This window comes from Lissotriton helveticus, chromosome 9 (assembly GCF_964261635.1).
Source record: "Lissotriton helveticus chromosome 9, aLisHel1.1, whole genome shotgun sequence".
NCBI lineage: Eukaryota > Metazoa > Chordata > Amphibia > Caudata > Salamandridae > Lissotriton > Lissotriton helveticus.
In genome coordinates, this window is record NC_136070.1 from 99,860,806 (window position 1) to 99,885,064 (window position 24,259).

The 24,259-nt window shown below is 40.7% G+C and overlaps 2 protein-coding genes across 2 annotated transcripts in view; one reads left to right on the forward strand and one right to left on the reverse strand.

Annotated features, from left to right (window-relative positions):
• Window positions 1-11,896, forward strand: part of LOC144780980 (C-reactive protein-like) — a 32,432-nt gene extending 20,536 nt beyond the window's left edge. The window contains exon 3 of the mRNA XM_078659573.1: window positions 6,500-11,896. Coding sequence (XP_078515699.1) covers window positions 6,500-7,164 — 665 coding nt within the window. The 3' untranslated portion in view covers window positions 7,165-11,896. The remainder of the gene's footprint in view (window positions 1-6,499) is intronic.
• An 8,713-nt stretch (window positions 11,897-20,609) lies between these two features.
• Window positions 20,610-24,259, reverse strand: part of LOC144782643 (mucosal pentraxin-like) — a 68,691-nt gene continuing 65,041 nt past the window's right edge. Inside the window, exon 3 of the mRNA XM_078662000.1 lies at window positions 20,610-23,762. Within this exon, the coding sequence (XP_078518126.1) occupies window positions 23,095-23,762 (668 nt within the window). The 3' untranslated portion in view covers window positions 20,610-23,094. The remainder of the gene's footprint in view (window positions 23,763-24,259) is intronic.

The window sequence follows — 24,259 nt, forward strand, 5'->3', positions numbered from 1 at the left end:
TGAAGATCTTTTGTAAAGAGAGCCAACAAGCCTTGGCAATGACAAACAGACACCATGCACAGGGAGGCAGTTCATTTAGGCTGGAGAGGGATTACAGTCACCCAACTTCCAGGGAAGACTGGTCAGTCCTCCAGAGAGCCAACAAACTGCCACCTGTGTTTCAGAGCCAGGAGATGTCCACGGGACAACAGTATCAGCAAACTGGTCATCGTCGAGGTGCCTGCTGATGCAGGGAAATGACTCCTTAACTTCAAGGGAGATTTCTTCTGGCTGGGATGCAGGCTGAGTACTTGGTGACTTGGTGGATGCACGGCCACGGAGCAGCAGAATTTGAAGAAGCGCAGGGACGAAGATGCAGCAGGAATACACCCACCAAAGCAGTCTTGTCTTTGGTCCTGGCTCGAAGAACAGCAGAGTTCCAGTGTCCCCCAACAGAAGGATCTTTGTACAGTCTTCAGATGACAGGCAGTCAGATCTTGAAGTTGTTGTCGGGACGAATCTAGGGACCTACCCTCAGGGGAGTCCTTAAGTAACCCTTAATAGGGGAAGGACCTCTTCTGTGGTGACCCGCCTATCAGATGGGGTCAGGTACGCTACTCAGCTGGTCTAGCCAGTCAGATGCTCCCAAGGGCCAGGATTCTTCATGGCAGAATCAAGTGGCTACCTGGAGGAGCTCTGGGCTCCTCCCAATGGAGGAGTTGGACAGGGCGGTGGTCACTCCCCTGTCCTTTTTGTAGTTTTGTACCAGAGTGGGAGACAAGGGCTCCTGAACTGGGTAAAAGTGGTTTATGCAAGGAGGGCACCAAATTTGCCCTTCCATGCAGCCTGGTGGCGCTCATAAGCACCCCCATCCTACCTAATGCTAAAGGAAAGGTGGTCACACCTCTCCTTCCCAGAAAATTATTTGTTCAGCTTCCTCTGCCCAAGTTAAGCTCCTCAGCAGGGTGGCAGGACATTGTCTGGCAGTCAGACCCGGTAAGGCTAGACAGGTAGGTTTTAGGGGGTCCTCTAAGGAACCCCAGTACATGGTATCATGCAACTAAAAATGGAATCAGTGCAGTTGCATGATTCCAGGTTCGGAGCAGCCATTATGTAGTTGGACAACTTGACATGCCAGAGTCCACTACATACCTTATAATGGTTGTCCCGCATGTATAAAGCCCAGAGAACGGAGTCTGGGGATTGTAGTGGTACCTCTGCTCGTACAGGTGTATGCACACACTTAGAACCAAGCACTTTGCCCTTCAACTCTAGGGCCTACCTTAGGGTTGACCTATAGGGTAAAAGTGCAGTGACACGGATATAAAGCACCAATTTACGCAGGCTGCACTGGCAGCGCTGCAGACACAGGTTGCATGGGCTCCCATGGGAGGCATATTGCATACTGCAGCCCATGGGAGACCCCTGGTGAACAATTCCCTGGGTACCTCAGTACCATATACTAGGGTCATACAATGGTACCCCAGTATGCCAATTTTGGGTTGTACAATGTACTCACCATGGAATTTAGGGGAGGGAGCACTGCCTCTGGGGTGCTGGTTAGCAGGATCCCAGTGAACTACAGTTAAAACACACAGACACCAGACAAAAAGTGGCATTATTTATGCCAGAAATATCCTACTTTCCTACATTTCCCAAGTCAGATGTGTGCTGTACAGTGCAGCATCCATGCAAAGTGGGAAAAGTTCGTAGAAATAAAAGCATTTCTACTTTTAACACCTACTTCAAAGAAGCTTTATTTTTTGGTGCAAACCCCTCACTGCTATTGTTAATAGATCGTGGTTTTCAGCAAAAATCATGGGTGATTGCATGAGAATGCCCATGCAGGGCCGGCTCAAGGCCCGTGCGATCGGTGCCACCGCACCGAATGCTGACTCGGGGTGGGGTGTCAATTTCTGCAAGTATATTATCATTTTAAAAGCACCTGCTGCTGTGTTCCTTGCCTCCAGTAATTTTCTGACATCAATTAAAATGTCAAGATAACTCCGGGGATTACTCCTCTTCCTGGAAAGAGACCGGAGGATTGTCTAGTGGAAGTTTTGACTCAACGTGAGGTAGTGCAGAGGGTTAAAATACTTGCTATTAAGAACGTGTACCATGCAGATCACAAAGTGCATGTAATGTAAATAGGTCAGTGGGTTACTGCTTCTGTAAGAAAGCTCATTTTGTTCATTGTCATTTGTAGGTAAAAATCCAAAAAATAGAACACCGAGCTATTAACTGTCATCAAAGAGCTGCTTGCAAACTGCAAGGAATATGTTAGAGCTATATGTTTTTTGCCCAGTGTTTCATTATCCTAACCTTGCCAAAAGGGTTCATTTGGGTATAAAACAATTCTTATTATTAAAGAGATCCCCTAAGAATGATGTTATGTTTTAAGTTATGAATTTGAGCTTTTCCAGAATAAGGACTCAAACTATATTGCCTACCAGTATCAATTACATTATTCCTAACTTTACACCTTGTAGTCCTGTCTGATGTAACAGTTCCTATACACTGTTTTACACACATGTTATTGCCTCTGTACAATGTGTGTGTGGTGTAAAGTGCTATTGGTGGTGCTATTAAACTAAATGAATCTGAGAGACAGTGGTTGTGGAGACTTGAGGGGCACTGTTAAAGGGTGCTAGTGAGGGAATCCGTGGTAGAGGTGATAATTGGGGGGGGGGGACACCAACAAACATTGTCGCACAGGGCGCCGCCAGTGTTAAACCCAGCCCTGTGCTCAGGTCCCTACCTTGGGGTGCCCCTTGATGCAGAACAAATAAACCAGTACCAAAAGCTGCTTTTCATTACTTTGAGAGTAACTTTGAGGTAAATCCAAAAACTTTTTTGCCATGTGACGCTAATCCTGCGCAAAATGTTTGTTAACATGATCCAAACCTGATGGTAGATCTTTTAATAGCTTACTTTCAAGGAAAGAGAAAATAACTTTCCGAAAACCCTTTTTTGAAGAAAATATTTCATTAATACATTTAGGTAAGTTGGTGCCACTAGTGGTCATTTGTTGACTTTGACATTCCGTGCCACCCTCTGAAATGTATCCCTGCTTAAAATACTGACGTGGGACAGTTCTGGCCACCCCCCTGTATCGATCTCCCATTTTACCTTATGAACACTAAACTCAACATGCTCACGGCCTATGGCCAATATTAAGAAAAAGGATTGTGTGACAGACCCTATCATAACGCCTATAGAGATCTGGGAAAACATGACTAATATTTCTGGTTTTCCGTGTAGCTATGGTGAGAGGCGGTGGACTCTCACAGAATGTTCTTAAAGGCCTTATAGGCTGTAGTAATGAAGAAGGATGCTTCGTAATCCATGTAAGTCGTAAGTAGGTTTATTCAGAATAACTTGTTATGATGTAAAGTAGAGCCCCACCAGGAGCAGCCTTCCTGCTGCTCAGCCCATCCTCCAACTGACACTCCACATCCGTGCATCCTCACATTCCATTACATCACCATGCAAGCCAACATTCTACACAACACATTCACACTGGCTGAGCAGCACTTATAATATAGGCCTAACTGGAGGGGAATTTCATATAAAAAAGAAAGGGCGGGCGGGAAGTGTAATGTTCTTTCTCTGACGGCCCTTACTCCATCACGCCATCAACTCAGAGCTTACCGTTTGCCCATATCTAAATGAGGCAGATGGACCGAGAGTTTGGCGGACAGGACCATGTTCCCCCAATTCTAAATCAGGCCCTTAGACTTTACTTGGAATCCTTTTAACTTGATATAAGCAATACTCGTGAAGTGATCAGAATATCTCTGCTAGGAACTTTTTAAGAATATTAGTACAAGAGATGAGCTTTAATTTGTACATTTGGGTGTAAAAAAAGTATAACGTTTGTTAATGACTCAGCAGAGCTGAATAGTGTACAACCACATTTTTCAATGTTGATAGATTGCTCCATGAGAACAGTTTTTCTGGACATGCACAAAGAAGGCTTTCCACAAAACAAAAATAAGGGAGAGTGGTACAAAGTATATGAATCTGATAAAAGGCATATATATTTGTGAATTATATTCAAGATCTCAACCATGTATGTTTCTGCCCATTACATTGAATTTGGTGTCATTTTAAATAAAAGATCTTTAGCCAAATGAAATTATGAATACCCAAGAGGCTCTACATTTTGTACGTCTGCCACCAACAATATCTTACTGACATACGGCTTACATATTTTGTAAACAACTTCCAAATTTGTATTAACTGAGCTGGATTATTCTGTATGTTTTATCTTGCCGTTTTATGTATGTATAGTACTGAAATCTAATCTGTATTTTATAAGTATCCATTATGGAAATGTTTTGTTCTTTTGTTGATCTCCTTGTGAGGTTTTGCACAATAAAGATTGTTGTTAATGGAACTCTTTTTGAAAGAAGAAACTTATCAATGTGGCCACCAAGAAGGCACATGCATGGCCATCTTGGAATGTTTTTTATCAATCTTTAAAAAGGAACTATTTTAAGATGGCCTCCTGTGCATGCCAGATACATACGCCATTGGTGGAGACAAACAACAACGATTATTTACCAATCATTAAATTGAGTTGCTCCAAGTACCGGATAGGAGAGTTGCATTAGTGAGCAGTAAAAATGGTTATTTCAACAGGGCAAGATGTAATTCTCAAATCAGAGGTTGCTCACCGTGCACAGTGTAGACATAAAGAATATATATCTAATGGGTTTGGGCTGAACATTAAACAGACAGGTTCCTCAAATGAGTCCTTGGCTTGTAGAACCTAAACCTATTTGTAGGGGCACTCATAAACAATAGAAAGGGCAGAAGGCAGGCAAGGACTGCAAAGAACATGCTAGAGATGCCCCATCTTTTGAAGGGGTAGCTTATTTGTAATGGAGGAACTATTTTAGTTGCAAGCTGCTGGATGGCCTAATCTTAAAAATGTCTGCAAGGCCCAGAGAGAATGCCTCTTCTCGAGAGCCTTCAAGAGAAGATGAAGCACATGCAAACGGGGAACACACCTACGGCCACATGCATCAACGGTTCCGTTTGCGATTCCTAAATTGCGAAAATTAAGGAATCGCAATTTAGAAATTGCAAACGGCATTGCATTAAAACATCGCAACTTTTTTGCGATTCAGTATTTTTCCTTAATTGCGATTCACAATTTGCGAATCGCAATTAAGGAAAACCCTTCCCATTGATTCCTATGGGCCAAGAGGCCCATAGGAATCAAGGGGAAGGCATTTACAATTTGCGATTTTCAATTTGCGAATCTCAAATTGAAAATGCAATTTCAAGGGTGCAGGGGGGGGTCCAAAGAACTCCTCCCTGCACCCCTGAAATTAAACTTAAGTGCAATTTACACACACACATGTCCCAAGGACATGTGTGTGTGTAAACTGCAACTTTCAAAAATGCACTTTTGTGCAGGTTTGAAGGTTTTCGGTAAATTAGCATGAGGTTCAACCTCATGCTAATTTACCGCTTCCAAATGGCTAATTCGCAATTTAAAAATGATCATGCATTGCATTTAAGAAATCTGAAATTGCGATTTCTTAAATGCAATCGCAATTTTAGAAATCACAACATGATTGCGATTCCTAAAATTGCGAAATACATGATGCATTCCGATTTTGATAATTGCATTCGCAAACGGCCAAAAATTGCGATTCGCACCGTTTGCGAATACAATTATCGTTGATGCATGTGCCCGCTAGATCCTCATTATGAGTTGGCCGAAATTCGGTGCAGGGATACCGGGTGTGGAATCAATCATTACACCCAGTATACCCACTACAAATTCTGGTGATTAGGAGTTGTTCCCCCAGAATTGGAAATAACTGCTCAGACCTTCACCAGGTAGATTTTCCCAAATCCAGTAAAAAAAAGCACCAACATTTTCTGTCTGATCGGATCAGTCAAAAAACTTCAGCGGTCCGAAAAAGGGATGCATGAGGAATGGGGAGTAGACGCCTGGGTTGGCTTCAGTCTATAGAGGGACTATTGCTGTCAGTGGCAGCTCCTCGAGGGAGTGCTGCGGGTGGTGAGGCGGGGTGGAGGGGTGGCAGGGAGGGGGTAGTAAACACCGGCATACGGCCAAACGGAGTTAAGTAAATAAATAGATAAATAAAACAAATTTGGTTTTGCAGCGTGCGCAATGTAATTAGTTTGATATATTTATTTACTTAACTCCGTTCGGCCATATGCCGGAGTTTACTACCCGCCAACCTGCCCCTCAACCATCTCACTGCCCCGCAGAACTCCCTCGAGGACTCGCCACTGATTGCTGTGCTGCTTCAAGGATTGAAGGGGGTGTGGCTGTGCTGCCGCCCTAGTCCCTATCAATGCTCAGCTCAGTGCCTCAATCTGCATGCAAGTGACTTAAAAGTGGCCCACTGCACAGCACACTGTAAATACAAGAGCAACATTGTAAAAGCAAGTGTTTAAATGTACTCCATTGGTATGCTTTCTCCACTTTTCCATTGATGCGAACATCTGTAATATCTCCATTCTTTCTCCACAGACATGAATGGCATGTTATTCCTTTTCCCAAGAGAATCAGACACTGACCAAGTGATCCTGGAGCCACAACTTGCTGCTCCCATGAAAGGTTTCACTGTGTGCCTTCGTGCAGTCACAGAGTTGACTCGTAGCTACAGCCTCTTTTCGGTAAGCAGTCGTACTCACGAGAACATGCTCCTTCTCTTCGTGAATGAAGGTAAAAGCCCATCTTCTGTCACTGTGGGTGGTCAAGACCTGGCGTTCAGCACTCTGGGATACTCAGTGGAAAGGAGGCACATCTGCACCACTTGGGACTCATCTACAGGAGTCACACAGCTCTGGATCAATGGAAATCCATTACCTAGGAAAGTCTTAATGCCCGGATACTCCATTCAAGGACCACTCAAGGTCATACTTGGACAAGAGCAGGATTCCTTTGGAGGTTCATTTGATGCAAAACAATCATTTATCGGCGAAATAGGTGATGTGCATATGTGGGATTATGTTTTAGCACCTGCTGACATACACCAGGCCTTCATTAACAACAAACACTTGTATGGTAATGTCATAAACTGGAGGGCCCTCTCCTATACAATGAAGGGAAATGTGCTGGTAGAACCAGTGCAGCAGAGCAGCTGGGAGAACCCGGCATGTAACAGCATGCCCATGCAATGTAAGGCAATGTGAGTGAACCAGGTCCCTTGCAGTAACCCAGCGTAGGCATAAAATATACTCGACTCGACTCCTAACATTAGCAAAAGACTAGGGCCCTCATGTATATAGCTATTTAACGGTTGGTAAGGCTCCAATTCAAAAAATCAGAGCCTTTCCAACCATAAATTGCCATTTTAAATTCTCCAATACCAAATAGCAATTCGGTAACAGATTACTGAATCTTACTGAATCGCAAATTGGTTTGGGGTATAAATAAATATTTGGTATTAGGAAGGGGAGTGTTAAGGACGTACGTGCCTTCCAGTTACCAAATCTTTGAGCTGTGTATTAATGCTTTGTGACCTAAATCTGATCACAAAAAATTAATATTTTACCACTTCTTCACAGGAGGGGGTGGTAAGCAATTTGCAAATGGGAAGGGGTGCCCTGCGGAATACTTCCCATTTGTGAATGTTCACAAAAACGTGTTTTTATGAGCATGCAGTGGTCGGCGATACCACTGTCTGCTTATAAAAAAATGTAACTTTTTTTTTTTTTAAATGTAGGCCGTTTTCCTTTAAAACGTGGGCCGAATTGAGATCCATTGCCAATTGGTATTTTGAGAACCAACCTATTAAAACATAGGTCAGTTCTCAAAATAACAATGAATCATTAGAAGTTGATGCGCAAATTGCTATAACTTCTAACAAATCGATTTTTGTACATTCCATTTAAGGAATCGCAAATTACGAATCGTTACTTGTCTAAATTTACGATTCCTCAAATGTAATCTTTGTTCATGAGGGCCACAGCATGCACCTGGCCATGTTCATGAGTTATTTGATATTTGTAGGGCTTGCGCTGGAGTTAGCTTAACCACAAACAATGCAAAAGCATCGAGCATCAGGCTGCATTACCACTGCCACAAAGTTGGTGACATGTAAATTTCATAAAGAGTTGCAAACAAACAGTTTATTTTTCTAAAAGTTATTTTAAAATCACATCAACTTGCATTTACATTAGAGATACAAAAGTATTAATTGTTAAGTAAATGGCAATACTGTTGTGTGTATTTGGTATTGCCACCCTTCTGAGGTGTGTGCTGAAGATAATATCCTCTTAGTAACTATCATAAAATAAAATATTTCAACAATAGTCATTGGTTGTAATCATCGAGGCGTTTTGGTATTTTGATCATTTCTGGACGTTGTAAAGCACACAGGAACACAGGAACCCACAAAAGCATCTTGTCAAATTGTGAGTCTCCATACAAATAGATAGATCCATGCTCTAGGTCTAACTTATTAAATATCAACATTTTACAATGGTCTTTGTAAAACAAAACACAAGTTTATCTGGAGGAACGCCTTCTTTTCCATTCTTTTCATATTTTCTGATAGCAAGTGTATCAAAGTAAATTTTTTCAATGCTCCTTTATTCCATCTTTTCTATTTTTGCAGCAGTGGTGAAGCCAGATGAGCAAGCCGTTCAATCATCTTTTGAGCCAAAAATTGCATTACAAAGTGAAGATAAATCATATCAAATTGTTCTGCTACCCAGTTGAGTGGCAACATTGAGGAGTGATCCATTGAAAACAATTGGTCAGATGTACTAAGTGTTTCTGGAGTTGCACTCTTGCGTATCAATTCATTTAAGGTTTGTTGACCACTGAAACACTATTCCTTATTTAGCCAATTAACGATTTTTAAAGGTTTTTTCTCGGAAGCGGCATGTTTTGGGCGTCCTTTGCAAATAGGGATTCAAACCCTGAGGTATCGATGGTTTGCAGCCGTAATTCTGGTTGCAAACCGTTGATCAGTTACTAGGCGTGAAAATTGATACGTAAAGGGGAATAGATCTTCTATGGATCGCCTCTCCTTTGAAAATTGGGGGGGGGGGAGCTTCCCAGGGAGTAGTCTGTGGTCCCCATGTTAAAGCAGACCTGTTTTTTTAAAGGAATTTGGGCTGCTTTAAAAAAGGTTTTCAGTTTTGAAATCCAGAGACAGTCATGGTGGTCAGAATATATTGATATAATAACTAGGAGCCAGTAGTAGGCTGAACTGGGCACACAGAGACATGCTGGATGGGTGTCTCATATGGTATAGAAGGAGCTGCATCTTGTCATATCAGGCGTGCCAAGGCAGGTGGTGAAATTCTAATCTGAGAATAAATAAATTGCAACACAACTCACTTTGGCTGCTGCACAGATGCCTTCCACATGTTTCCCACTCTCCTGTCACTTGAACGCACCATGAATGCTGATTGACATATTTCGCGTAAAACACCAGTAACAGCTAACAGGATAAAAATTGACAAATAGGGCCAGTGGGCAAGTGGAGTGTGGTTGCTTGTCTGTGCACCATGAACTCTGTGGAGGTGCTGACTGCCAGCCAGGTCTGTCATGCAATTCTGATAGAGTGGTAAAGGAGTTGCTCAGCCAGGCAGAAAAATAAGACATCAATTGTTATACATCTTCTTCCTTTCTTAGCCAAAGTGATTAAAGGTTTTGAAACGAACACTTTATAAAGTTTAATTGTTGGTATTAACTGTTTTGTCACCTTCACTATTGGAATAGTCTGAAAATTCAATATAAAAGTTCCAAAGAGTCCAGAAATATCCAGCTCTTCTCCTGCTAAAGCTGAATCAACACAACCTCATCAAGCCTGCCCACTGCCTCCCCATAAAAGAAAGAGGAAATCTCATAGTCATCTGCCTCATTTACAAAGCCTTATAAGGCTGAGCTCCGAATCACCTCTTACAGTTGTTTATCCCTTATCTTTCCACCAGATGCCAAATGTCTTTCAATCTTAACTTACTTCAACCATCTGCCTTGTTACAAGATATCCAGGGTAATGGTCTTTTGTTGTGCAAGGGGCTCCATATATCTGTGTCTGCATGTGTAGTCTATCTTTCTAAAATTCAGGAGATGACTAAAATCCATTCCTTCAAGAAGACTTTTGGCTAACCACCCCCTACCTGCCTCTATTCCCCTTCTTCCATCAGGCCTGCTGGTTCAGTGCCTAAAGCTGGTATCAGTCCATCTATCCTGGAGACTCTTCACCAAGGCCTAGCAACCTTCCTCTCTATCAGCAGATTTGGGTGATGTATTCCTTCAGTTGATCATACTATTCTAAGAGATTTACAGTTTGTATCCAGAACTAAATATATTTTCCAACTTCAGTGTGGCTGACTCATGGGACTCCGAGGGTACTGCAAGTTGTTTTGCAAGGAAACAGCCTTTTCCATGTAATGCATTTACAAAGTAAGACTTTACCACATAGTTAGGTATTTTTTCTCAAGTAACATGATGAGTACAAAGAGTTGTAAGGGTAATTTGAGGGTTTAGTGGAGAGTAGAGATAAAAGGAGATAAATGTGATTTTAGGATCTGGGTTAGTAAAGGTAAGTAAGGTGAGTTAAGGGTTATGAGGAGGGTAGAGGTAAGGTAAGTAAGGGTGTTTTAGGGTTTGGGAGTGGGTAGAGGTAAACAGCGATAAGAGCGAGTTTATGGTTTAGGGGAGGGTTGAGGTAAAGGGAGGTAAAGGGGCGTAAATGTAATTTAGGGTTTAGGTGAGGGTAGAGGTAAGGTTTAAACAAAAAGAAGGAGGCTCTCAAACAACCGCCCCCACAGAAAAATATATATGCATATATATCCATACCAGCAATCAATAATCACACTTCCCGCTTAACCTAGCTACATTCATCAATGGAATCATCCCAATGTGGAGAAAGCAAAAAAAACATGGCAAATCTACCGACTATGAGGACTCCAGTCGGAGACTAGAAGTATGAGAAATTAGGCATATCTATGTTTTTTTCTCTGCAAGTTCCATAAGAAGTGCAATTATTGTTAGTGCTAACTGCACGGATCCGCGTATTATATGATTTGGAAGGTGGTACCCTAGTGTGACCAACTGCAGAATGAATGAGAAACAGAAAAACATGAATGTGGCTGTATTATAATTGATACAACACCTATTAGCTAGATCACCCCACTTGTTGAACAGGGTTAAAAGAGAGCAAAAAAACTTGAAGATGGTGGTTGAAAGAATCTGTATCCCACCGAAACGTGCATTGACCAGGTTCGTGTGAAAAACCCAGTTCAAGACAAACTAATTGAAGGCTAAAGAAGAATGGTCTTGTGATGAAGAAGGCCGCACACTAGGAGAAGATTATGAACAAAAGATTTACTGTAGTAGAGCAGTACATAGGAAATGTCCCAGCCACCACACCAGCAAGTCAGCAACTGACCTGGGACTCTTTGTGCCATGTATTCTACATTGTACACTAGCGTTCCATACAGTAAGCATTGACATAACCCTTTATTCATATCACCGTAGACTATTGGTAAGCTGCTTGCCATATTCACAGATTGGATATCACTTTTCTATCCTATATCTCTTGCTGTGAAGCATTTGCACTTATGGTCTCCAATAACACAGTTCCTAGGCGAAAGTGCAAAGTGTTCCTTTTGCTCCTACACCCTCTCAACAAGAAGTTTTTCAGCCTCCTTTACCTTCCCTTTAGTGGTATTAATATTATTTTTGTATGTTTACTTTTATCACTCAAACAATTGTATATCTATATTATACTATGCCAATCCGCATACAAGCCAGCGTGCTTTATTTCCTTATGTATATTATCTCCTTCTTTTATGAATAAGTACTTCAAATTGATACGGTTCCATATGTAATTTTCTTGTTTTATTGTATCATTTACTGATGTATTAAGACTTCTTTAATAAAGTTACTTTTTGAACTGGAAGATATCACAGGTCTCCTGGGTTGCCTGTCGCAGATTATTGTTCTGGGAGGTTCAAGGACCTGTGTATATGAAGTGTGCTGGGTGTGGTGTATGAGTGAGAGACAGTGATTGGCGAGTGGAGTGGTCAAATATTTAGTTGATGTACATTGAACAAATTTGATTTTGTATTTATTGTAATATTGTTTGTGGATTCTATGTATGAGTTTTAAGCATTATATTTGTATTAGAAAACGTTTATGTAAAATGAAATATATGAAACTAAGAAAAATTGTCAGAAAATAAGTATATAATACAAAACAAAAGAAACATGTTCAAAATAAATCTTTGTCAGCCTACATTGTAGTAATTCCATTGATAAATGTAGATAGGCTAAGCGGAAAGACTCATTATTGATTACTGTTGTTTTCCCCCTTTCCCGAACCTTACATTACACATTTGGGGGCACCCTTCTTTTGATAAATATATATATATATCCATAACAACCAAATTGGATTCACCAAACCAGGAATGAGGATGGACCTCAGAGGTTTATAAGTATCATCTTCTTTTATTCTTAAACATATATGCAGCTAGCCAGCATGGACAACTAGATTCAGTTCACTCCCTTCAGAAGGACCATGAACCTTCTTCCATTCACCCAAACAAATAAAATGAATAGCTTTTTTCACTTTTTCGTAACATGAACAACTAGACTTCATACAGCCTTTCCCACAAGTGAAGTAAAATACCTTCCATACTAACAATATTCCAAAATTAATTTTACATAAATTCATTATTTCTAACATACAATGCATATCCTTGAAGGTGCTCAGGAATTATGTGCTGATTTTCATTAAACAATTAAAAGGGATTGTTTCAATAGTTATCTTTCCAATACATGTACACCTTGCCCATATTTGAAAAGGCACTCCAAGTTGACCATTCTAATCGTATGTGATTTCTAAGTAATGAAACCCTTTTTTTTCTTCCTCAATGTATATACTACCATAGCGATCATAAAATGTCATGTGTATAGTGCAAAGTGTTGACATTATATTTCCTGAAAATCCCATATTTCAATTTTTCTGAATTTAGATCTTGGTCTATATGAAATTACGACACCTAGCAATAATCTTTTTGGAGTAAAAATACTTTTATGGCATTAGGGACACTTGGCCGAATTACACACACAAACACACTCTTCCCTCACACACATGTATATAATTAAAAAAAACTTAGAAATTCACTGAAAAAAACCAAAGGTCATGGGGACGTTATAGTTAGGCTCAGATTGTACACACACAAAACCATAGAAATTCAGCAGTTATAGTTACCTGATCTAATTATAACCTACACCCCTGCAATGCACTGCTTATAACCTCACATATTAAATCACTCATGACATGGTCAGTGACATCACTTATGACATCTCAAAGAACATCAGTTGACAGGTTTCTGAGGAATAAAGTTTTCTGGGACGAAAGTAAAATTTGTTTTTTTTCATATAACTTGCTTTCATTGCAGAAGTTAATTAAATTATGGTCTGACAAGGGTAGCTGCTGGAAGCTGATAAAGAGGAGTTTAGTAACCGTGGAAAATAGGTTGAGGCAACATTCTTGTCATGGGCTTTGATGAGTTTAGAGAAGCCACGATGTCCATTTCTTTAATCATGTTTTGACTGCACAAGTTGTGAGGATCTCCTCTTTAGCTATTCAGTAATGGTCAGATTACACCAGTCTATGGCTATAGTGGCACACTTCAATGGTAGTTGATATGCACAGTGGCACAGCAAAGGTGCCATTGGTCCAAGTAAAAGTAGTACATTCATCCTCACAAACTGCAGTCGAACATCACATCACATTAATAATTCTACCTCTACGGGAATTGAACTCTTGCTGCATAAAAAGACCGACAAGCTGCATAAAGATATACGCAGATACAGCAAAGAGAAGACTTATCCTTACCTACAAAAAGATTATTATCAAACACAGGGAACCAATCAAGGCCCGAACCATCACCAGCAAAAGAGGGCGACTTTCTCTGATACAGGATCCGACACAGACAGCGAACAAACATCAGCTGGTCCTTTTAGACCAATTTACAATCAACAACCTTTCAATTCGAGACAGTCTCTTTTAGGACAGGACAGGAGAGGTTCAGGTCCACATCGGAAATCGCAGGTGCGAAACGAGGATGGTACCGCAACCAGTATACTCCGGGTCAGAGACAAACCCGGAATCAATACTACGAGTGGTGAATAATGAAACAACAATTCAGATTTCAATCTGTCCAGCCATCTGTTGGCTGAGGCTGAGATCTCAGTCTTGTCATCTGGACTTTCGTTTGTCCCAACCAACAGGAGCAACCGATTCCGGACTAAGCTGGAATTATATAAATTCTTCAGGTTGATCAGATTGAAAAACTTCTTTTCAGGAACACCACCCAATGAACAAAAAGACTTCACAGGTCTTCATCATCCATCTTAGTTTTTTCCACCCAACAATATGGTGGCCAAAGAAATACTAACCTTTGAGAGTGCAGTTATTATTGAAATTGAAAATCTATTTAAGAAATCTCCCTTTGTGAAAAACAATCTCACAAGAGATGAGCAACAGGCTCTGAAGAACCTTAAATCTCTAACAGACACCATAATTAAACCAGCCGATAAAGGCGAGGGCATAGTGCTATGGGACCTTGTAGCATACAAAACAGAAATGCTTAAATAACTCACAATAGAGGTAAACTACAAAGAACTTTCAACAAATCCCACGGCTAGACTTGAAAAAGAAATTACATCACTCAGCCTTAGAGGCCTCAATGGCGGTTGGCTTAGTGAGAAGGAAGCTGCATTTTTGATTAACAAATCTCCCACAGTGCCAGCTATAAATATTCTTCCTAAAGTCCATAAGCATGCCTCAATTCCTCCAGGGAGGCCAATAGTCTCGGGCTGCAACTCTATTTTAAAACCTTTGGTCCAATATTCTGATTTTTTCATAAGGCCGTTTGCTGTGGAGTCTAATACATACATCAGAGACACCACTTCGGTAATCAATAAACTTGAAAATCATGACTTTGACCCTAACTATGAGCTTCTAGTATCAATGGATATTGAAAGTTTATATTCTAACATCCCTCAGAACGAAGCACTGATGATAATAAAGGAACTTTTAGACACACGTATGAGACCACATAATGTGCTGACAGAATTTATCATAGACTGTATCAGGATCTCCCTATCTGAGAATTTTTTTCTTTTCGAAAAAACTTTTTATCAGCAACTCAAGGGAGTAGCGATGGGGGTGGTTTACGCCCCAGATATAGCAAACATCTATGTCTCAAACTTTGAGCACAAATTCGTCTATCATCCTCTCAATCCCTTCTCAGCCAACATTTCATGTTGGCTGAGATATATAGAAGATATCTTTTTAATCTGGAAGGGCAGCCAAGAACTTCTTGCTCAGTTTCATGATTGGTTGAACAACAGAAATCCCAATCTTAGGTTCACCATAGAGAGTAGCAACAGTGAAATGAATTTTCTTGAAAAAACAATCAAGGTGGGAGATGAGAACACTCTTTACACTACCTTGTTTACCAAGCCCACAGCAAGAAATACAGAAATACATTGCTGAAATACAACAGCCATCATCCCAAGGCCTTGAGAGATGGTTTGCCTTTTGGGCAATTTCTTTATTTATGAAGGAACTGCATGAAACGGCTTGATTACTTTAGGGAAGAGAAAATACTAAAGGATAAACGCCATGCCAGGGGTTATCCCAACATACTTCTGAAAAACTCGCTCAAGAGGGCATGGTACAACAATAGGGATGCGCTCCTGGAAATCAAACAGAAATCCGATCGCAAACCTCTGGTATGTGTTACCACATTTGGCACAGTAACCAACCAGCTTAAGAAAATAGTCAACAAACACTGGCCTCTGTTAACAACACTTCTAGAACTTATAGAAAAGCCATTGTTTGCTTATAAGCGTGGCCCAAATTTACGTGACAGACTGGTGCATGCACATGAAACAGAAGCGGCTAATATAGTGGACAATACGAAACAACTGGTGCCGGTCAAAGGCCACTTTAAATGTAATGGTTGCATCGCCTGTACTTCAACAAGAAACATCAAATGTTTTATACTAAATGGGAGAGTCACCACGATTAAGCACTTCTCCAGCTGTAAAACCACCAATGTGGTGTACTGTATAAAGTGTCCTTGTTGGTCTTTCTTATATAGGGTAGACAACCCAAATGGTGAAACAGAGAATTTTACAGCACCAATCAAGGATTTGATGCAAAGTCGAAAACGCCCCACTGGTAGATCACTATATCCAGCAGAAACACACAGGAAAGGAAATGGATTGGTGGGTGGTGGAACTGGTTAAACCAACCATCAAACAAAAAAATGTCGATAAGGCTTTGACACTGAAAGAGAATCGTTGGATAGACTCAGCGGAGAGCATTAAGAAGGGCTTGAACTCTGCAACAGAGTGGCATACACTAGCATGTTTGACATAAGCAGACCCTGAGCTATCAATAGATGGAACACATCAATAACTTCTTCTAACCCTTACTCTAGTGATTCACACATTGATGCTCCTATGCCACCACTAGAGTGGAAATATCAGTAATAAGGTTATAAACATGTATTTCTCTATTCTGTTGCCAGTGTGACATCTCTGGTATTCAAGTTAGACTATATTTACTTAAGCATAGAAACGAAGCATTGAAATTATACACAGATTGTGAGCACATTTTTCAGTGACAGCAATTCTGTTGATTGTATTACTGATATGCATGTTACTGCTATTTGGTCAGTGTAAATATATAAAAGAACTGTCTCCACTGCTATTGGGTTAATGAAAATGTATAAAAGAATTGTTGTGCTCTCTAAACGCTACCATGTATCTAGTGTTGATCATTTGAATATGAAAATACAGCCAGGGCATGCATAGACTGTGAGCGCATGTTCTAGCGACAGCCCCTTGTTTGATTAAACAACCGACATATCTGTTTCCATCATGATCGAGAAGGAATATTGACAAAAAGTAACCTTGAATTTTAGCCATGACTACATACTCAATACCATTTGCTTCCAAATGAGTCACTGTAAACAACATATACAGAGCAAAGCGCAAGATCGAGCTTTTACTAAACTCAAGGTGATCCCAGATCTGTGGTCGATTCACTATTTTACTTTGTGAAACAATAAGATCAAATTCCTAAACATGGCCGTCTTCTTACAACGTCTTTTCGTGAGCGCATTTATTGTCAGTACAAATGAGGTTAAAATTGGAATCAATTAATAACCATTCATTACAATGAATAAATTCACGATCTGCAATTGATTTTTGATTCTCCGATAGAGGAATTGCAGCGATTTAATGCGTCACTTGTCACCATCTCAAGATGGCCGCTTTGATAAAATGTTGTTTTGTAAGCACTCACCATGTAGAAATTGTATTTTATAAGCAATCTAGATCATGAATTTGGATTGATCTAAAAACTGCAATTCTCATGTAACTTAAATTATCAGTTTAAATTGATAGCATAAAAACATCCAAAATAAACGCTTGGGATCGAACAGAGTAATCTTTACCACTCTAAGATGGCCGCCACTGAAAAGCGGCTTCGAGATGCCTTTATAAACCGTGCGAAATGCAGGGAACGTCGATTGCTGTTTTGACGTCAGTGCATTTCGAACCGGAAAGACTGTGGAGCGTTAGAGGAATACTTTCCGTGAATACTCTCTGAAGGTAAGCAAGCAAATAATGGCAATATCTTCACAATGCCTAGGCTATTGTTTGCCGAACGCTAACATTAACTTCAAACTGGTGTCAAACAATGGATTGAACCTGATTCCAAGCGGGACACATGTCTGCTGCGATAATTCAAAACCGATGTCAAATAAATGCAAAACACTGTATTCAGCTTAGTTTAGAACATGAAATATGTCTGCCGCGATAGCAAGTTTAAATAGAATATCAGATACAAATGTATTGGAAACACGTTACTAGTTCGCCTAGGTTTTAAAGCAATGGCCGGCAGTCTGGTATCAATGTAAATTAAACGCGTGTTTTGATGTTTTTAGACCAAAGCAAATTTATTTCAAAATAATTCCAGATTAAGCTGGAGTTAAAGGCTTTTCATAGGGGTCAATGGGCCCGAGCAGTAGCCCAGTATATAATGATTGAAATCAGGTTAAATGCAGCATAAAGATGTCGCTTTGAGTCTCCTTGCAAGGAGCTCAGATTCATAGAAAAAGCGATAAATCTCTTTGATTAAGTTCGAACATCTTTTACATTGCAGATTCATTTGCAAGTGAGAAGTAATAGCGCATCTTAAATAAGAATAAAGAGGCTGCAAACGAAAGTTCCTTGAAATATAGGCCTGAAGGAATAATACTAAACAGTTCAAGTAAAGTTTCAACCACATGTTAAGATCAGCAGGGTTGATTCAGGTCAAATATCGCCCTCGCCAACGTCCCACGGATTCGCAGAACCACCACCGGAGGAAGATCATTCTCCTACCTGGCAGCGAAGACTTGGAACTCCCTCCACAAACACCTACAAGTGACCCAGGACCTTCTTACCTTCAGGAATTCAGGAAACACCTCAAGACCTGTCTCTTCAAGCAGTAGTGGCACTACCCACCCCCTCAGCGCCTTGAGACCCTCACGGGTGAGTAGCGCGCTTTATAAATGTCTTGATTGATTGCTTGATCAAGATTTTCATGTATTGATTTTATATTACAGAAAATTGTGACGTCAAATTTCCATTGGTAATAATCTTATGGGACTTCTGCTAAAATCAGCTTTCAGAAGTAAGTGTGTATTAAAAATGGATAAGATCAGATATAATTTTGCCATTAATATATTTACAAGCTCAAGGAACAGAGACAACATGGGTTGGTTCTCGATTGGTGCCCAAACTGTTATATGCAATGAGTATTTTGGGCAAAAAGTGATATCTGACAGTTGTTAACATTTGAAAAAGTGATGATGTTTTTTAACTACGTGTAAACAATTAGGTATACATTGCACACGGGTTATATATGTTTTGTTTCTCTTTTTCTAAAAATGAAAGATGTAATCAGTAGGATATGATGGTAATTTATTGCATTATGTCTTTTTAGGGGTCACCGTTATATATAAAGATATGTTGTCCTGAAGAAGGTCTTGAAAGTTAAGAACCAAAGACCGAAACGTCGACTGCTAAGTCCATTTCTATATTGGTTATCAATTACGCAAGTGACCCTCACTGTAAAAGAAATAGGAGTCATTTGTCATTTGATTTATTTGATTGGACTTTTTTTCAGATGCTTTATAGGACAATTTGTTTATTCCTTGTGCATTTGAATTTGTGATTAAATCTATGAGATGATTTGTACCCTTTGAAACTTCAAATAATTACATATATATAAAATAATCTTTTGATATAAAAGATTTCCTGTGTTGCTGCTTTTTTTTTATTGTTCTTTCATGTCATAACAAGACAAACTAAGCTACATTTTGTACAGATTCCAATAAGGTTGGGCCAGATAAACTGATACAAGTAATTTGTCAATCTGAGTTCTGTTAACTGTTGATCTGAATAAATTCCCTTGCCGGTACCTTTTAATTTACAGTATTTGCCCGAGCCCGCAAGGGTATATTGGGTTACCCACCATTATTAGATTTAGATGTGAACCATGTCAACTTTTCTGGCTTATGAAAAATATTGTCTTATGAACAGGGCATCCAGAAGCTGTATGTAGCATGGTTAAGGATAACTGGATACAAGCCAGACCTTGGGGGAATGCCAGAAATGAAGAGCGGGGACCGAGAAGCCTACAGGCACGTAAAAGGTTTTGTCTGCTGGGCAGGATGGGGGTACATCAAACCATTATGGTCACAGTTCATGAGGAAGTACAGCTTTGAAGGAAAATTGTTATATCTTACCTACTCCTTTACAATCATTACAAGCTCTGTTGTAGAATCTCCTGTTCTCCACAATAGCAATACTACAGAGAGCCTGACGGTTTACATCTTTAAAAGCTGCCATTTCGTGGTCCTTTTTTCTGTTGCTAGTGGACTCTCTCAATGAGTTTATGGATAGTGCGTGGCTCTGTTCTGCAGAAATGGTAGAATTCTGATTCATTAGCCTGGAGTAGTTGATGGTGGTTGATGTTTGTAGATGTGGTCTTGAGCCTGCATTGATGCAGCTGTTTCTGTTTCTTTGCCCAGGAACGGAATCTGAGTTAATGTACCTCAAAATATTTTTAGAAAAGACAGAATTTGAGAATGAGGGAGTGTGCCTGTTCTGGGAGAGGAACGGACTAGAGCAAGGCAGGATTTTAGGGCTTCAGGAGATGAATATGATGCTTAAGCTGTGATGTAAGAGCTAGGTTTCAGAGATGCTTTTATGTTTGAAAGATCATCTAGAGTCAGAGAGTTTGGTGGGTTCATTTAGATATATTTTGGAAATCTAGTGTTCAGTTGTGTTGCTTGTGATGTTGCACTGGATGTGGCATGTCAATGGACACATGGGGTTGATAGAGTGGCCTACTACTTTGAAGATTGTGTTGCTTTCGTTGGTAGCTTTAGCAATTGTGTCTTGGTAGGAGATGACCTTGCTCAAGTGATGCCCTGCTCACCTTTGGTTCAGGCTAATTTTAGAACCATGACAATGGAATGTGAATATATGCTCCATGGATTAGGCTTCTACAATTTTACAGGATAAATGATCAATCTTGATGCAGTGAATTTATTTATTTAGTAACATCTATTACACTGTATTAACAATCACAAATCCAGGTTGGAGGCAACAGAGAGCTGTACATTCATTGGAGAAAGAACTCGAGAGCCAATACAAGGGTATGAGCATCAAGTATGGCATTGCATATTTGAAATACATTACAATATATGCCTTTACAATTGCATTACACATATTTTCATAGTTGTAGGTATAGGAAGATTAAGTGATTTGGCAAGGATCACATGATCTAAATCAAGTGCCAAACACAGGATGAGAACTCAAGCCTTGGCAGTCAAGGTGTTACAGCAAACAAATGATGGACAGAATGCTGACAATGCAAACATTGTCCCCTAGTCAAAATATCTGGGTTAAATCCATCGTTCTTATGCCCACTAGGCCACCCCAGTTTGGACCCAGCAATATGCAAATCAGCCTTGACCCTGTGCCCCATGGGAACAGTTCAGACCGAACTGCCAGGCCAGGTCCTCCCTGGACCGCAAACAAGCATCCTGGGACCGGTTTCATGGTATGTCACCCTTCTTCAGCCACGCTAGCTCGACTCCAGTAGCACAGTGAGCAAGGGACCCATGTCTGGGCATACCCATCCCACTTAGGGCGAAGAGTGTTACAGCAAACAAATGATGGGCGGAATGCTGACAATGCAAACATTCTCCCCCAGCCAGTTAGCTCGAAACCGGTCCCAGGATGCTTGTTTCCGGTCCAGGGAAGACATGGCTTGGCAGTTCGAGCTGGACTGTTCCCATGAGGCACAGGGTCAAGACTGATTTACATATAGCTGTGTCTGAACTGGGGTGGCAAAGTGAGCTAAAGAATGATGATGGATTCAACCCAGATCTGTGATTGGGGATGAGTGTTTGAAAAGTTTCAGCACTCTGTCCATCATCTCCTTCTGTTTGCTTTGACAGTCAAGGTGACAGCTCTGCCAGGAGACATATCATCTCACACTACATGGTATTTGTAAACTATTACATGAGCCCAAAAATCAACCCAATATGAGATTGTCATTTGGACAGCTATGCAGCAATGCTATGGCCAGATGGAGAGTCAAGGGGAGCAGAAAGAGAAGATGAGACAATAAACTAGGCCATATTTCCGAATTCTCCCTGGATATGTTGGACCCCTTTCAAATCTCTGTACATCGATCTACAGGCCAGGGCTCTAACATGATTTCTAAATGTGAACCATGAAGCGAAATTAAACATGAAATGAATGTGAGACGCAAACAAATGAACTAATTGGCCCTTTAAATATTTCACGGTCTCTTCTGGCAAGAAGTAGCAACATATCACCTACATGGGAGATTTTAGTGGTGAAAACACATTTCTGAATTCCATATTGATTTGTATTAACACAATGGTCTTTTGGCCAGAAATCTCTAAGGTATCAGGAGAGATTTGTTAAGAAAGAAACTGTAGCTTCCCCCAGAATAAGAGCTTCTCGCAGTAAGTTGGAGAATGTGTTATTGGTATGTCTTTTAAGTACCTGGCTTGATGGGAACCACCTAGTGCTTAATTAGAACCAATGGTTTCTGGTGCTCAGCACCAGCACTTCATTGTCAACACCGGTACTTACGACAGTCTGCCACATGGTGGCACTGTTTGTTTGATTTAGAGATGAACAATAGAACAGTTGTTTATGATTCAATATACATAAAAAAATTACTAATACCTGACACCCAAGCTATTCTTATAGCTGTGGGGTTCTGGAATAGTCTTGATTGTCATACTTGTAGGAGTTTAATGGTTGGTAGTTGTGTTGCTACTGTCATTGGCAGCACTGGCAAGGGTAATGGGTGTTGCAAGCTGCAGAGTCCTCCTGACGAGGGCCCCGGAAGTTATAATTTTTGTTTTTTTACAAATTAAGCCCTAGAGCAACCACCGACAGTTTTCCTTCACATGCCTCCTTAATAAGGCCTTGTTCAGGGCAGGTCACAGAGATGTGGTGGAAAAGAGTGTCAGCCTTTTCCACTCAAGGTCTCTATCTAAGATATGCTCATCTTGAAATGTTAAAAAGCCTCAGGTTGTTTTCATAATATCTGCTAACAGATGTATCAATGTCTCATTTAGATTGTGTTGGCCCTCCTGCCACTCAATTTTTCCTTCCGACCAGCTGCGATGTATTCGGATGTTCTTTGAAGGTCCAGCAAAATTCACCTAACATGAGGAGGACAAGGTTGATTGCAAAGGCAACCTCTTTACAGGTGCATTCAGATTGTTATCTGCTGAGATAACCTAAGCATCAATCAATCAATTAATCAGGATTTATAAAGCACGGTTAATCACCCAATAGGGTATCCAGGCGATAGCAGGTCTTGAAGGCTTATTCGAACAGCCAGGTCTGGAGGCATAGACCTACCGAAAATGTACGTTTGCATGTTTTCCATATGTTTTGCGATATGCAGTAAATTCTTTGCAAAAATTCTAGTATTCCATTTGCTGGCCTCCTGCAGGGTACCCGTCCATCTTACTTTGACTTACATCCTGGCTGCACGCTGCTACATGCTTGGTTCTCCCCGACGCTCTGAAGCATAGGTTCCACAAGGACATCTCCATGTTTATCGTAGCGCAGGGCCCTCCAACTGATGACATTACCATTAAAGTGTTTGTTGTTAATGAAGGCCTGATGTATGTCTGCAGCAGACAGAACATAATCCCACATATGCACATCTCCCATCTCGCCCACAAATGACTCCTTAGCCTCAAATGCACCGCCAAATGAATCTTGCTCTTGTCCAAGTATAAATTTCAAAGGTCCTTCAATGGTGTGCCCTTTTGACATAACTTGCCTAACCAATGGTTCTCCATTGAGCCAGAATTGTGTCACCCCTGATGAGGAATCCCATGAGCTGCACAGATGCTTCCTCTCATGGGCATTTCTCAGGCCTTTGAAAACCCTAAGTTGACCCCCAACATACACAGAATATGGATTGGTAAAAATATGATGATAATAAAGTATGAGGTTATTGAATTCAGTGGAGCTGCTCACAGAAAACAGTGCAAAGGAGCGAGTGAGCTCAGTGAATGCACGAACGCAGACGGTGAAACTCTTCAGCGGGGTGTCCAAGTCTGGCTTCAGTATCACATAGTCAGTGACTGAATCTTTTGGGAAAAGGAATAGCATGCCATCCAGGTCTGTGGAAGAGAAAGGGAGATAAGATTTTTTTTTTAAAGTCTCTCGTGGTTAAAAGGAAGATGGCAGACTATACAAAACATTTGAACACACTGTGATTATCTTTTTCTCAACTGCTTAGACTATGTTGAAGGTCTCTGGAGCCTTGGGGTTAGTAGACTAGCCTTGGGTTGAGGGTCAAAGTGGCAGATAAGGAGTGGAAGACGTTGTGTGAGGAATTGGGGGTACAGGCGGAGTCACAGGGAAGACAAGAAATTAAAAATGGTAAAATGGTGGAAGAGTATTGAGTGCTGGAAGTGAAAGATGGCAAGCAGGAGTGCGAAGGAGGAAAAGAATGAAATATGACAAGACCAGAACAAGGAGCACATAAAGGGATATAATTTTATACAAACATAGTGGATCTAGAAGCCACAGGAACAAGTGGCATTAAAGATGGGGTGAGTGGGTTAGGTCAATGTGACACTGGTGCAAGGGAGAAGAGGAAGGGAAGGAGGCACCA